Source organism: Panicum hallii, chromosome 3, assembly GCF_002211085.1.
Source record: "Panicum hallii strain FIL2 chromosome 3, PHallii_v3.1, whole genome shotgun sequence".
Classification (NCBI taxonomy): domain Eukaryota; kingdom Viridiplantae; phylum Streptophyta; class Magnoliopsida; order Poales; family Poaceae; genus Panicum; species Panicum hallii.
In genome coordinates this window covers 63,714,525-63,729,149 of record NC_038044.1, presented here as the reverse complement: position 1 = coordinate 63,729,149, position 14,625 = coordinate 63,714,525, and the positions used below count along the sequence as shown (strand labels likewise).

Sequence of the window (14,625 nt, the reverse complement as noted above, 5' to 3'; positions counted from 1 at the left end):
GGGGATTTGGAATATCCGTGCCCCAGGTTCTTTTCTAGGAGCCGGCCCCGCGTGAGGTGGTGGGGCCCAGACTGCCCCCCTTCCCCGAAAATATCTCGACGAGCCAAATGACGTCCCTACCCTCGCAACGCTTCCATGCCCTCGTTGATGACGGTGGCATGGATTATATGGTGATTATCCTTCTTTCCTGTCAGAAGGTGAGAAGATTATCCGTTTGCACCCACACGCGATTAATTTTTCAAAAGTCTTTCCATCCATGACAGGTGAAAAAGGAAAAAACTGCAAAAATTAAGGTCCCACCGAGATTTGAACTCGGGTTACTGGATTCAGAGTCCAATGTCCTAACCGCTAGACCATGGGACCATCAGCGATGTCGCTCGCCTTATGTTTCTGTTGTACCTTATACGGATTCTGAACATCAAGAATCAGTGTAGGTTTCCAAACCCTGCCACGGCTGGAGAGCAAGATTGGAGGACGACAAAAGCTTGAGGCAAAGTGTGTCAGGGATCCAAATACTCCATCCTGCCCAATTTCTTATTTCTCATGCGTTCTTTTTACACTAGTGTATTGTATGCTGCAGCCTGAACACGACCGATATATCGTGAGATGGTTAAAACATGGGATCTCGGTGACCTGAAGAGATGGGATTTGCGACAGATGATGCTTCAGATGCTATCGTTGTCCTAGCAAGACGTAGAGAGAAGATATAGGAAATCTACTATTGACTATAGAGAAGATGATTCGTAGCATGAGTTTAGGTCTGATATTACAATCTTTTGAGATGGGAAGAAATACTTCTCACTAGCTAAATTATTGGTCGTTTCGATATTTTGAGTGTATCCTAGAAAATGCTAAAATGATTAACAATTTAAAACGGAAGGATTATATTTCTACGGTCATCCATGGACTGGATTGAGAGCCTACAGCCAGATAAAAAAAAAATAGCAGCTCCAAGGTAGGAGAGCAGTCCATTTGGGATCGAGTTCGTGTGTTTCTTTTGCTTCGCCTGCTACGGTAACACGTACTAACCCGAATCCGTCTTCTTTGTACCGTTCGCGTAATCTGCAGCACACGAGTCGCCATCGGAAAGCGAAAGATTCTCACGAGTCACGCCCACGGACCACTGCGCCCCGGCGGCTGAACCCAAACAAAACCCCGATGTCGCCGGCGGCGAGGCGCCTCCTGCTCGCCGGCGCCACCCGCCGCCGATTCCTCTCCACGGACGCGGCTTCATCGGCCTCCGCGTCGTCGCAGCTGCCCAGGGGCAAGCGCTGGGACGCGGTGGTGATCGGCGGCGGCCACAACGGCCTCGTCGCCGCGGCCTACCTCGCCCGCGCGGGCCGCTCCATCGCCGTGCTCGAGCGCCGGGGCGTCCTGGGAGGCGCCGCGGTGTCGGAGTCCGACCTCGTCCCAGGCTTCCGCTTCTCCCGCTGCAGCTACCTCCTCAGCCTCCTCCGCCCCGCCATCCTCCGGTAACTTCCCCCAAGACACGTCTTTTGCGATTAGGCACAACCTCCGCTGCTGTCCAATTCACGCATTGCATACTTGCGCGTAGATGCATTCTGCAATCTGTCTATCAATGAGGCTACTTCTGTTTACTGAGCTCTGAACTTCCGATGCTTTGCTTTGTATGTGGTGCTGATGATACTGCTGCTGCTGCTGTTGCCGGTGCTTGCATATGTAAGCGATCTGGAGCTGGAGAGGCACGGGCTGAAGCTGCTGCCGCGAAGCCCTTCATCGTTCACGCCATGCCTTGACGGCAGATACCTGCTTCTTGGTCCGGATGCCGAGCTGAATTACTCAGAGATCAGCAAGTTCTCCAAGAAGGATGCAAATGCGTACCCAAGGTGCAGTTTAGCTTGGAATGACCTTATATTAAATGTTTAAATTCCTGCTGTTTGTATGTACATTTAGCTCCTTAGAATGATACTGGTAGGATCTATATGTGAATGTGTAGGTACGAGGAGCAGCTGGAGAAGTTCTGCAAGCTCATGGACTTTGTCATTGACTCGGCTCCACCCGAGCTGAGGCAGGACTTCCATGCCTCTATGGTTGACAGGATGAAGGATAGGGTGGACAAGTCAGCATTCTGGGGCAATCTTCTTCGGCATGTCATGCAGCAGGGGCAGAAGAACATGGTGTGAGTACTAAGTACTGACCTGTTGCCAATGCTCATGATCCGCACCACTTATGCACAATGCACTCTATGTAAATTTAGTAGCACCCTTTCTAAAAAATAAAACTGTGGTTTGCAGGGAATTCTTTGACCTCCTCCTTTCTCCGGCATCGAAAATCTTGAACTGCTGGTTTGAGGTCCAAAGCTTATTTCCATCTGTTCTTGAACACTTCTGTTCATCATGTGATTGCTTTATTGCAATTGACAGCCTGCACTTAATATTCTTATACCTGTGAACAAAAGGACTTCTTATTGACTGCTATCTACTACAGAGCGAGGTTTTGAAGGCGACTCTTGCAACTGACGCAGTGATCGGTACCATGGTAAGGGTGCTTTGAATGAACTAGGCAAAATCCTTTTCCTTTCCTAGACTGTTGGCATTTCATCGCTGCATCTCCCCTCTGTAGGCTGGTGTCAACACTCCAGGTTCTGGATATGTTCTGCTGCACCATGTAATGGGGGAGACTGGGGGTCAACGTGGTGTTTGGGCGTATGCTTCTAACTTCGACTCTTTGAGATGCTTATCTTCGTTATTCTGTCAAACTATGGAAAAATATAGCCTTCACTATTCTACACCTGAATCCATGTGCTGATGCACGGATCACTATGGTCCTAGCATGGATTAAACTGAACTGAAGGCCAACTGCTGTGTATATCCACTGGCTGGGCAAACAAGTTTTCAAGGATTACTGTTATAGAAACTGGCATCATACTATGTAGTCAAATCTGCTCGTTAGTATGTTGGTGCACTATTAGTTGTTTCGTTAGCTCATGTTTGTTTCAGATTTTTAGAAAACTTGCTATTTCATTAAAGAAAATAATACACTTGCTTCAGGTATGTCCAAGGTGGTATGGGTTCAGTGTCATCTGCTATAAGCAAAGCAGCTCTTGAAGCAGGAGTACAGATTGTAACAAATGCTGAGGTACTTTTTCCAATTTTTATGGCATGATACTAGCTTTCTGATATGTAAGGCTGCTCTTTGGCTGATCGAATTTTGTAAATTGAAACAAAAAACAAAATGGTCAATTATTTAATAACTCTTAACTGGATTTTCCAAAGGAAAAGGGCATTTGTAATACATCATGGCTAACTAACAACTAACAACCCAAGCCTTTCTTTCCCAAGCAAGTTGGGGTAGGCTAGAGTTGAAAGTTGAAACCCAACCAGAGCCGCAAATCATGGTTAATTGTCATAATTGTGCTTTACCTTCCATGTTTGGTATCTTGCTTGACTTGATCCGTTGTTCATGTCTAGGTTTCCCAAGTGATGGTTAATGAAACTACAGGAAAGGTAGAAGGGGTGAGTACTCTGATTAACCTGTACTGTAAGCGTATTTCAATTCATTGCTTTCTACCTCTTGAAAGATTGGGATTTGTAGGTAGCTTTGGCTGATGGAACAGAGGTGCACTCGCCAGTTGTTCTATCAAATGCCACTCCATACAAAACATTTGTGGTAAGAAACTCTAAAATTTGTAACATGGAAGGTCTACAGCTCTAGTTTTTCACATAATTAAGCAAATATTTTTTTTATACTGATATCTGGTCTCTTTTGCAGGACCTAGTGCCTGTTAATGTTCTTCCAGAGGACTTTCTCTCAGCTATTAAGACAGCAGATTACAGCTCTGTAAGAATTTATGGGCAAGCGTGTTTTGATATGTTCTTTTTAAAAAGAAGAATTGCACTTAAACAATAGCCAACGAGTTGAAAACACCCTCATCATAACCCATTTTTCTCGGATGCTCATCATAACACATCTACATGGACATGCTGGTCTGTGACATCCTTGAATGGGAAAACTTTAGAAAACTTAAAATCTTAGAGAAAGTCAGCGTGCTGTTGATTATAACGTTGACACTATGATTTGTTTTTTCCACTTTTCTTCTGCTCCATTCATTACTTTCTATATGTTATTGACTTCTACCATCTCCAAGATGCAGCTTGACCATGACTTTTGATAGTAAAATAGATTTTTTATACTTTATGAAATTACTTCTAAGATGAATGATTTCGACACTGCACCGATCAATAGTGACTCCAACAACTGAATACTGTAATATTAATTGCTAATAGTATGATATGAATTCTTTGTGACAGGCAACAACAAAGATTAATGTGGCTGTTGACAGGCTGCCACAGTTCCACTGTTGCAAAGACATGAGCCCTGAAGGTGGTCCAGAGCACATGGGCACCATACACATTGGATCTGAAAGGTTACTCCACCTTCCTACTTTGATAACATCCACCATGTGATATATTGTCGTGTTCAGTTGTTTTTGATCCTCTTCTTTGCAGTAACCGAACAAACAAATTCTCTGCCAAATACTACTAAATTTCTTATCTCATTTATGTTCACGGCCTGTGCGTATCAACACGAGTAGGGCAAGGGAAATGGTCTCTTAATTGAAGAGTGCCATTGCTCTGTTTGATAATAAATTGTGCTGTTCTGATATAGTGCCCTTCACCAGTTATTTTAATTTTATTTACCAAATTTGTTATCTGCATGAGCTGATTCTGCAATTTGAGAGTGTAGGGACTAAATGACAGACCTGGACAAGTTAGAGGACTGTCCATGCATTTTACTCTTGACATAACTATGTTCTTACTTGTCCTTAGTGCCTAGGATAATGGAAGATCATGATCATGCTAACCACAATCATGTTATATGAGACCTCCCAGTGTATAGATAGTTTCTCATTCCTTTATCATGGGAAAAGCAAGATGATTTGGCCTCTCAAGTGGTTGTGTGAAGAACTATTTATTCAAAAAAAAAGTGTCACTCTGACATTTATTTAGTATTTTCTGCATACTAATATGGAACTTCTGTTTGTTCTCCAGCATGGAGGAAATTAATGTTGCATACAGGGAAGCTGCAGGTGGCGTCTCATCCAAAAGACCTGTTATAGAAATGACAATTCCTTCTGTCTTGGATAAGACCATCTCCCCACCAGGTATGCAAGTTTCTTATTGCCTCATCATTGCAGTGGCATAACTTACTACTAAGGCATATCTCATTATCCCAAAATCCCAATAGAGCAAGAAAGTACTTGGGGGTATTCGTCGTTAAACTAGCATTGGATCGTAAAGCCACTCTTTATGTGTCCAAAGCAATTTTGTTCCTACTCTAACACAATTTCCATCTTTTCTGTTGTCCTTTCGATAGGCCAGCATGTTATTAACCTTTTTATTCAGTACACACCCTACAAACTTTCAGAAGACAGCTGGCAGGATTCTAATGTCAGAGTATGTTGACCCTACTCACGCTTTGATCTTACTATCCACTGTGTTAATTGCACATCCCATGGTTCACACAGGCTGTTAGCCATTGTCAATAAACACCATCCACGGAGAGAAGTATTTTCTGAATTTATTAACAGTTTTGATGGAAACCAATTTTCAGAAATCCTTTGCTGAGCGATGCTTTTCTTTGATTGATGAATATGCTCCGGGCTTTAGCTCATCTGTGGTAGGCTATGATATGCTGACTCCACCTGATCTTGAAAGAGAGTTTGGTCTAACAGGTAAACTCTTTCCATACAACCTTTTTCTTTTGCGTGCAGTGCATGCTTCATCCTTTTGATGTTTTGGTTTACCGGTTGAAAACTTAGCTAAGCAGACATGATTCACATTTGATAGGAGGCAACATTTTCCACGGTGCAATGGGCTTGGATTCTCTTTTCCTCATGAGGCCGGCCAATGGATGGTATGTCTGCAACTCTGACGTGCATATCAATTTTCTCTCAATCCTTCTTCTCCCCTACCAATCTTTGAAGGTTGAGTCTCAGAAGTCATGGATTTGGGATCATGATTAGCCTCTTTGCACTTTGGACCATACAGGTCAGATTACAGAACCCCTGTGAAGGGGCTGTACCTCTGCGGGAGCGGCGCCCACCCAGGTGGTGGGGTGATGGGTGCGCCAGGACGTAACGCTGCCTCTGTTGTTTTAGAGGACCTGAAGGCAAAATAGATGTCAAAGTGGCATTTTCAGGAAAGTCTGTAAAAGGCATCGTTCATTTAGCATGTGTAACCGGTAGTGTCATGTCATTCATTCGTGGAGCCAGTGGGTTGCCCATCTGATTTCGATTATGGGGTTGCACAAGCTTTGCGATGAGAATCGTCACATTCATAGCGATCGAGGGACCTGAATTTCAATCTTCTAAAGAAATTCCAATGTCGAAATGAAACAAGCTTTTCGGGTGATTTCAAGCGTCTCTTCCATGCAAGATGAGATTCAGGCTGGAGGTTGAGATGGTGCAGATACCTGACGTCTGTGGCAACGAGCGACAACGTCGACGTCTGCGGGTGCCGATTTCCTCGATGGAGGCGTTGTCATATTTTGACTTAGATTATTGACAGTTAAATTTCTACTATTGCTTGACTCGTTTGAAGAATACAAAATGATTGGTATTTGGTATTGAAAGTAGTAGTGGTGTGTGTGTCTGGTTCCCGTCCGGAGGGTCGTCAAACCAAACTTGTGCCTGTTGTAAAAATTTGGCCACTATTTTGGTTCTAAGCCCAAATTTGATCGGCCCGTGGAAAGTAGGCCCGGCCCAAAACCAGACCAGTTCCGGCCTTCCAGGCCTCCTCGACTCCTGGCCGCAATCCCTAGCCGCGCCTTCTTCTCCGCTTATGGCGACGAGGATGTGGACCCCTGCGGCCTCTGCTCTCCGCCGCGTTCTCCTACTAGGTAAATCAGTCGCTATTCCGACTAGTTTTAGCGCTGCAATTGAACGCATCGCCCGTCCTCATTTTTCCCCTGACAAGATGCTTTCTGAGACTTTGGCCAATCCAGCAACCAAGCCGTCGGGTGACCCAACCTGTGCAGTCAGGCCAACTTCCCCCAATAGATATATCCTAGATGGCACCCGTTTCTTGTGCTACTAGTACTGGTAATGGTCTTTCCTGTTGATCATGGCAACATAATCAGTATGGAGCAGGTAGAATGTACGAGCACCTCCCAGAATGACACGCAGAGAACATAATCTGAGGTCACATCTTCATTCAGAAATAGCTACCATCAATTCCGTATTAATGAAAAATATACTTATTTAAGCTTTTAATGGCTACGCTAGTTATCTTGTTTTCATTGGTTCTGATATTTGTTCCTCATATATTAGATTGTTACCAGGCACAAAGTGAAAAGAAGATCATTTAACGACAATCTTTCCCTAGACATCCAGTTCATGTAATTATTACCAGCATGACATAGAAGACTTCTGTGCCTATGTGCTTATCACTAAGATCAAAGGAACGCGAACGTCTCAACGTTTACAGGGATAGTAGAAACAAACAAGCACTGATTTGCAGTGCTCCACATTACTTGCATGCCCTCAAGTTTCCTTTGTCTTCACTATATTTTAAGGGGATCCATGTCCTCAGGTGTCTCTTCTTTTTTATGTAGAACAAATATTAGGAAATAGCATTGGTTTCAATATGTTGATGTTTCCATCTCAACTTATTTATTTAGCTTCATTATTATGCATTAATTGTAGGCTGGACATCAGAGCACTGGAATCCCAAAGTCAGCTGCAGTTGATGAGTCACTGACTGGAGAGTTGTATAAAGTTGGAATGACTCTCAGGTGAGGGCATTGCAATTTATTCGTACTTGATTTGACTCGCATGATTCCAGATATATGATTCTCTTTTTTTTCTCTTCTTGTTCGAAAGGGAGCATGAGGTGGAATTGGATAACATTCATGCTGAGATGAAGAGTGTTACGAAGCGGTTTGTCATTGCTATTGTTGGGCTGCCTCTTCTGGCATGGGTTCTGAAGACTTACTGATAAGGCAGACACCAAGACTGCCCAGATGGTTTGCCTTGCTCGTATTGGATTCCCCTTAACTTAAGAGGAAAGCTAAAGCACACCCGGGTGCTTCAAAGTTGAGGAGAGGGGGAGGGGGGAATATATCACCTTGAAGATCCAGGAGCCGCGTACCCCTACGGCGACCTTATCCTTGGTGATGGCCGGGGTCCACGATGGGGACTAAGGCTTCCTTGAGCGAGTGCACGTACGCAATGCGGTCGGCACCAGGCAGCAGCAAGTGCATCCCGGGGGGCAGCGTCTTCCTGTATCTGCCGAACCGCTCAACCACGAACAAGTTCTTCTCGGGGACAATGGCGAAGCCCCAGTTGACGGGTGGGTCTTGCCTGCTCGTCAGACAAAAGATAAGGAAACGAGCAATAATAGTTCATACTCCATCTCTTATCCATCAACAACACATTTGAATTCGTATGCCAAGGTAACGATGATGAATCAGACGAGCGATCTCGTCGGAATCTTGCATAGTGTGTTCTCTATCCCTGGGGCCAAGCACATGTGTCACTGTCAGCTGCACAACATGCATGGAAAACAAATGAAAATGTAACCGCAGGCACTATGGTTACTTTTAATCAGCCTCCAAACCGTTGGAAGATTGAGGTACGCTAGAAGAAGAGCCAAGATTACAAGTCCAGATCCAGCCACGGCGTCGTCTAGCAGCACCACCTTGCGGTCTCCTTGTTCGCCAGCAGCACCTCACAACAGCAGCTGTTCAACAGCAACAGGCCAACCAAGGCTACATAGTCCGTTCCTTCCCTGGGCATCTTCTTGAACCCGAAGAAAAGGCCCCAAGTAGTAATAACAATAACACGGCATTGGGTTCTGTATGTTTATACAGCTGATTATCATGACAATTATTCTGAGCAAAATACTAAAATATGAAGGAAAAAAAAGAGCTATGGTTGCTACTTGGCTTTCAATACAATCATTCTTCCAACGAGAAAATTGTACCAATTGAACTTGTCACGTCAAGCTAGGAGCACCTCAACCAAAAAAAAAGAAAAATCAAAATTTTCCTATCACCAATCCTCCTTTTCATCACCAAAACAACACATCTGCTTACGCTGAATAAATGCCAATCATCCATAATTCCTTGGTAAAAGACCAAAACACCCATCCATATCTGCAGGTTTGAACCTTACAACTAGGATTGGATTTATTGTGCCAAATTAAATATCCCCAGTCTTCTTCTGTAGAACCCTCACCTATCTCACTTATTTCTTAGAAGAACTAAAAATCCCAAAGCTTTTAGGTGAGTCGGTATCACCAGGCTTACTATTAGTACCAGCACCATCTGCCTTCCTCAGTTCAGATGAGGCAGGTTTTGGAGTACTACTAAAGATTCCAAAACTCTTGCTCGTTTGATTAGGATCACCACCTAAACCACCACCACCTGCTGGTTGCCTTTGGTGGTTGTTTTTCAATGCAAACTGACCTCTTCTGTCATTTCTCGGATCTTGTGGCAATCCACCTTGGTTGAACCTTGGTAACGGTCGATTGTGCTGCTGTTCCAGAGGTCTCTGGTGGTCATAACGGCCTCCAGTTTCATTCCTTCTATCATCTTGCGGGGGTCTCCCTTGACTGAAACCTCGGTGGTTGTCTCCTCTCATCGGCTGTCTCCGAGCAGCATACCTATTCATTTCACCAGGTCCCTGGTCCTGTGTGTTGTTCTCTCGCTTTTCCATGTCAGGATTCACATTGCCAAATCTGCGTTCAGATGCTTGTGATCCCCTCTGCGCAGGATTCATTCTGCTTTCCCCAGCATTGGCATTGTGCAATTTTACATGGTCGGCCCCTGAGTTGGGTTTCGACCAATTCAACTCCCTTTTAAATCCTCTATCCTGCCCACCTTTTTGTGTGGGAGAATCTCTGCGGGCAGCTGTTTTGTCAACACGATTGGAGATGGCTTGATCATCAGCTTTTTCTGAACCACGTTCGACTGTCTCGCCTTCGCTATCGTTACCAGCAACAGTCGATTCAGAGGCAGCACTACGGCTACCTTTTCCCGCATCTTCCATGGCTTTGCTGGCCTTCTTCCCACCTTTCTTTGTAGCAAACTTCACATGCCTCACAATAACATAAGCATGTTTCGAGTCCAAGTGTGGACCACTTTCGACAATGCTGACATCTTGTATCTGTTCAATTGGTGGGATTTATTGAAACAGGTGAGCTTTTACTGACAATAGAATTGGACATTTTGTCATTTTAACTCATCAACTAATCTCAAAACGAATTTGATGGCATTTGGTTAATGAGTAACAGGGAGACGAGAGGTACAGTACTCACAAGTCCTAATAACCGAGATAGTGGTGCTCCTAAATCTTCTCCTTCATTACCTGAGGGCATGGCCATGCACTGTCAAATAGGAATGTCATTAAGATTTTCAGAGTTCGCATTTGAAAATTTAGGATAAATATATGCATATGACTATGAATAAAAATTGCAGACATGTAGAACAACACAGCTGAGGGTTTAGTTGGCTAAATCCTAAACATCCAGTCCAACATGGAAATGGATAGATGCATGGTTATTCAGAGGCCATGGTAAACATGTCAGCCGTATAAGGCCACCAATCATACTCCATTAAGTAAGACATAGAGTCAATGTAGCCTTAATCCTACTCTTATCATAATGAATAGATTATGTGCTTCATCAGGAATACCACACCCCACACCACACACACACAAAAGAAAAACGAAAAAGCAACTCAAGCCAATCAAAAGATCGGACAAAAACCCCGTGGCTGAACCCTGAAAGACACAACAGATTATGCTATACTTGACAACAGATCCACAGAATCCCACTCTTTATTCTCACTATTTATTATTTACCTTCCCTGTGTATGTGCATAAATCTGCTGGGTCGCCCATCAAACATCATGAAACAACTTTTAACTACTAAAAACCAAAGGCTTTTCTTTGGTGCTCTTAGATATGAGGCCTGTTTCTCTGTTATCAAAAGCCAACTATATGAATTACAGTGAGAAAAAACAAGATAGCTGATTGAGATGTTAGAAACAACTAGACGCTCAACAGAACGCAAAGGGTTCCCTTTGATTTCCCAGGATATAAGGTTTACAGCTCTTGTTTCAGAAGTTAATTATATGAATCAAAGGGGAAAAGCAAACGATCGGCCATAATAAACATGATACAATCAACTACAAGTTCAACAGAACCCAATGGTTTTCCTTTGATATAAAGTCTATTGATCTGATAGTAAATAGAAATTAATTAGGTTGTCACTTAGCATTTGCAGAACTGAAAAGGAAGACAAACTCACCTTCACCCTGTAACCCCGCTCCATTAATCTGGTAATTGCATCTGCTTTCACCATCAAATCTTTTAGTTCCTGCACGTAAAAGTTAGTTCTTGTCAGTAAAGATGCATGCCACAAGGTTTCCATAATGATTACAATGTATAAAACCGTTGAACTGTTTGAAATTTGCCCCAGAAAAATAGATCAAGTTCAACTAGGCATTGGGTTTAATTGTCCATATAGATCCAAATACACAGAACATAAGCTTACAGCAGTCCAAACAAGCCTATACTCCAGTTATGTGGCATTATTAATAAAGTCTGCATGCCACACTATATCTGAAACCTAAATAATAAAAGCAAAAAATTACTTACTGTTTTCCCCTTAAATCGCACTTCTTTGTTCTCCCCACCACGTAAGACAATAGCAGACTGCAAAAATCAGGCATAGATCCAAAGTTCACAACAAGATCCAAAGTACACTATGACATAAGCTATGCAAAAATACAATTACTACAGTAGGAGATAATATGGTTAACACTTTTGCATAGATCCAAGCTTAAATGCTTAATAGTTAAGAGCCTCAATGCCGCAGAAGTTAAGAGATGGCAGACCTAAAAAAGAATACCCAGTAATTCTGGCTGTTTTCACATTTTGACCAGGAATGTACCTAGCTTGTGATCACACCCCTTACAGAACAATTTGTGCATATCCTATTGACATGGACACGTATATGTACAGCAATCCATCTAAAAGATGTAACTGCTTTCATGAAAATTCAGAATTTATCTGTGTATTGTAAAGATCCGATTAATACATTACAAGAGTGGGAATTACAAGAGAATAGCCAACTAACATGAGTTTACATTTGATAATAAAACTGTATTCGTTGCACAACTTGGATGCCCATGATTGAAAGTACAGTTGTATATGTACAGTTCTAATCCCTATCGCTGAAAAATAGATAGAAAATTCACTACAAGTGTAGAATACCTTGGTTTTCAAACGCTCTTTCTCCTTGGTGTCTTTCTTATACTTCTCTTTGTGAAAATCCATGATTTTACATACAGGAGGGTCTGATTTTCTGTCGACCTGCACATGAAGTTAACCATGAGCACAAAAATAAGTAATTAAGTATTTAGAAGAAAAGGCCACATTTTTGTTTCTCCTCAAGGCTGACACCAACAGCACATTCAGAGAAAATATAAGGAAACGAGTAATCCTAGTACATGCATCATCTCTTATCCATCACAATCTTAAATCACATCCAAAAGCAAAGGAAGAAAAGAAGACCTTATGAAGACTAAATGGCATATATAATAAGAAAGTTATTCAGAACAGAAAGCTTGTGAAACTTTACCCTCATCCGGTTACACTGCATCGTCGTGGCATTTTTCACAAAAAAAAAAGGTATTGTCACGGCATGTGAATGATTTAGTTTTGTTACAAGAAATTTTTTTTGATATAATGGCACCACATACTATGTAATGACAGTATCATGGGTCATGGCATCATTAAAAAAAAAGAGCTTTGTTTGATAAGCAATATCAATTGGTTGCAGGAATCAAATCACAACAACAATGTCAGACTAGCATGGGATTTGGGTTGGGGAAAAAACGCGAGCAGCTGTGAAAATGCACACCTCAACTAAGTCCATGCCCATCCTGGCAGCTAGCTGCAGAGCTTCATGCCTGGGGACAACACTGTGGCCTTCATCTCTGACGAGCCTGACGAAGGGAGAGGTGATGGCGTTGTTGATGCGGAGGCCAGTGGTGTCATCGTCATCGTCCTTGCTTCCCTTCCTGTTGCCCTTCAAAGTTGAGACGGAACTGGATCATCACAAGGCAGTTGCCACGGAATTCCCCAACAGAAGAAAAGAGGAGTCCCCTAGTAGCTAGGTTACAAGGCAGGGGATGAAGGAAGGGGAAATGGATGGAAGCAGCAGCAGCAGACCTTCCCCACTCGAAGAGGGTAGAGTACGGGTACCTACCTGAGGACCAGGCGGCGCGGCGAAGTGCCGGCACTGTGGGGCGAGCGGGCGGCGGATGGGAGTCGGAGCGGGGGCGGCAAGGGCGAGAGGAGGAGGAGGAGCGGGGGGGCAGTGGCGGCGGAGGTATGCAGCGGCGGAGCGGAGGGCGAGGGATCCGAGGCTGCGCCGGAGAGCCATATTCCTTTCCCTCGCCTTGCTTGCTTGCTTGTTTGTTGTGTCGCCGGGAGGGCTGCCGGAGTTGGAGGCGGAGGCGGCTGTCTCTGCCCCAACTCTTCATGGGGCTGGGCTGGGCTGGGCTGGTCCCCCTACGTGTGCCAATTTTAGGCTCTGGCCCATTACTAAACCAGGCCTTCTCCGGCCCGCACACCATAAAACCGCAACGCTGCTGGTTGCTGCTCAGTTCGCCTGCATTGTGCATATTTGATACGGTATTGTGATTGTTGGATATTTTATACGGTCTATGAGTTCAATGGAGATGAAAAATATTATGCCCGCGGAACATGACGATTTACTTGAGGAGACAGTGATCTTTCTCCAAAATCAATCAAGATTAAACAAGTTTTGGGATACCATTAGATGACCAAGAAGTCCCTTCCAATGGAAGCTAAGAATAGGGAATGGGAAATGTAGAGCCAAATTTAGGAGAGGGTGTGTCACATGCTTTCATATTTTCCAAGAGCTCAACATCTAGCTCCTCACTTCAAATTTGCACACCTAATTAAACTTTCTTTGCACTATGCTATAGAGCCTTTAGCCATCCACATCTGCGAGCTGCGGGACCCAAACGGAACACAAGTGATCTCATAAAGTGAGTTGGAGAGAGCAGCGGTTTGTTGGAGATGGCGTGGATGGAGGAGCGAGTCATATTGGATGCTGGCACCTGGCCTTCACACACATGATGACAAACAAATAAATATTAGCATGGGGTTAGGCCAACAATTAGCATATCTTCTGACTCATCCAGGTCCCCAGCGGGCCCGCCTCCTGCTGGGATCAAGGGCAGCCCAAAACGACACCTAGGGTGGGCGCCCCTCTGCACGGGCCGCGACTCCACTCAGGCCGCTGAGGCACATGCTCCCGCCCGACCGACCGATCGGTCGAAAGGCATGGGCTGCGCCCCGACCGGGGGAACGATCGGGGACTGGGCCATATCATGGCCCCGACTGAGATCCCCGACTGATCTCCCCGACTGGGCTCCGTCCTACACGCGCCACCATTCCCAACCGACGAAGCCTGGGGCAGCTAGACCCTGCTTGCCGGTGGGCTCTGGGAGCAGGTGCGGGATAAGGACGCGGCTCGAGGTCAACCTGCCGCACTGGCCAACCAATCCCCCCACGGGAGACACAGTGCCCCTTGCTGCCGCAGCAAGGGATGCTGTTTCACCTAC

The 14,625-nt window shown here is 44.4% G+C and overlaps 2 protein-coding genes, 1 long non-coding RNA gene and 1 other non-coding gene across 4 annotated transcripts; 2 read left to right on the top strand and 2 right to left on the bottom strand.

Annotated features, from left to right (window-relative positions):
• Positions 1-291: 291 nt before the first annotated feature.
• TRNAQ-CUG lies at positions 292-363 on the bottom strand. Its single transcript has one exon. It is a non-coding gene; the product is annotated as a tRNA-Gln (tRNA).
• Positions 364-1,092: 729 nt separating this feature from the next.
• On the top strand, positions 1,093-6,581 carry LOC112884991 (pyridine nucleotide-disulfide oxidoreductase domain-containing protein 2). The gene is made up of 16 exons (XM_025950654.1): positions 1,093-1,472; positions 1,686-1,847; positions 1,958-2,140; positions 2,256-2,313; positions 2,449-2,499; positions 2,584-2,666; positions 3,012-3,099; positions 3,432-3,476; positions 3,556-3,630; positions 3,733-3,801; positions 4,272-4,387; positions 5,013-5,125; positions 5,338-5,417; positions 5,575-5,695; positions 5,811-5,877; positions 6,012-6,581. Exons 1-16 carry the CDS (start codon positions 1,159-1,161, stop codon positions 6,139-6,141), a joined length of 1,755 nt encoding a protein of 584 aa, XP_025806439.1. The 5' UTR covers positions 1,093-1,158; the 3' UTR covers positions 6,142-6,581.
• A 429-nt stretch (positions 6,582-7,010) lies between these two features.
• LOC112884993 lies at positions 7,011-8,372 on the top strand. Its single transcript, XR_003227210.1, has 3 exons — positions 7,011-7,162; positions 7,667-7,755; positions 7,844-8,372. It is a non-coding gene; the product is annotated as an uncharacterized LOC112884993 (long non-coding RNA).
• Positions 8,373-9,026: 654 nt separating this feature from the next.
• On the bottom strand, positions 9,027-13,490 carry LOC112884992 (translation initiation factor IF3-1, mitochondrial). The gene is made up of 7 exons (XM_025950655.1): positions 13,239-13,490; positions 12,891-13,058; positions 12,242-12,340; positions 11,624-11,680; positions 11,274-11,342; positions 10,281-10,349; positions 9,027-10,129 (listed from the first exon to the last, which is right to left on the bottom strand). The coding sequence occupies exons 1-7, from the start codon at positions 13,413-13,415 to the stop codon at positions 9,209-9,211; spliced, it is 1,560 nt and encodes a 519-aa protein (XP_025806440.1). The 5' UTR covers positions 13,416-13,490; the 3' UTR covers positions 9,027-9,208.
• Positions 13,491-14,625: the final 1,135 nt, after the last annotated feature.

Excerpts from the sequence above, each read along its gene's own strand:
- LOC112884992 (XM_025950655.1), bottom strand. The coding sequence starts at position 13,415 with ATGGCTCTCCGGCGCAGCCTCGGATCCCTCGCCCTCCGCTCCGCCGCT. Across the intron at positions 13,059-13,238 it reads CCGCGCCGCCTGGTCCTCAG|GGCAACAGGAAGGGAAGCAA; the intron begins GTAGGTACCCGT and ends TCAACTTTGAAG. Across the intron at positions 10,130-10,280 it reads TATCTCGGTTATTAGGACTT|ATACAAGATGTCAGCATTGT; the intron begins GTGAGTACTGTA and ends CCAATTGAACAG.
- LOC112884991 (XM_025950654.1), top strand. The coding sequence starts at position 1,159 with ATGTCGCCGGCGGCGAGGCGCCTCCTGCTCGCCGGCGCCACCCGCCGC. Across the intron at positions 3,100-3,431 it reads AGATTGTAACAAATGCTGAG|GTTTCCCAAGTGATGGTTAA; the intron begins GTACTTTTTCCA and ends GTTCATGTCTAG. Across the intron at positions 5,696-5,810 it reads AAGAGAGTTTGGTCTAACAG|GAGGCAACATTTTCCACGGT; the intron begins GTAAACTCTTTC and ends CACATTTGATAG.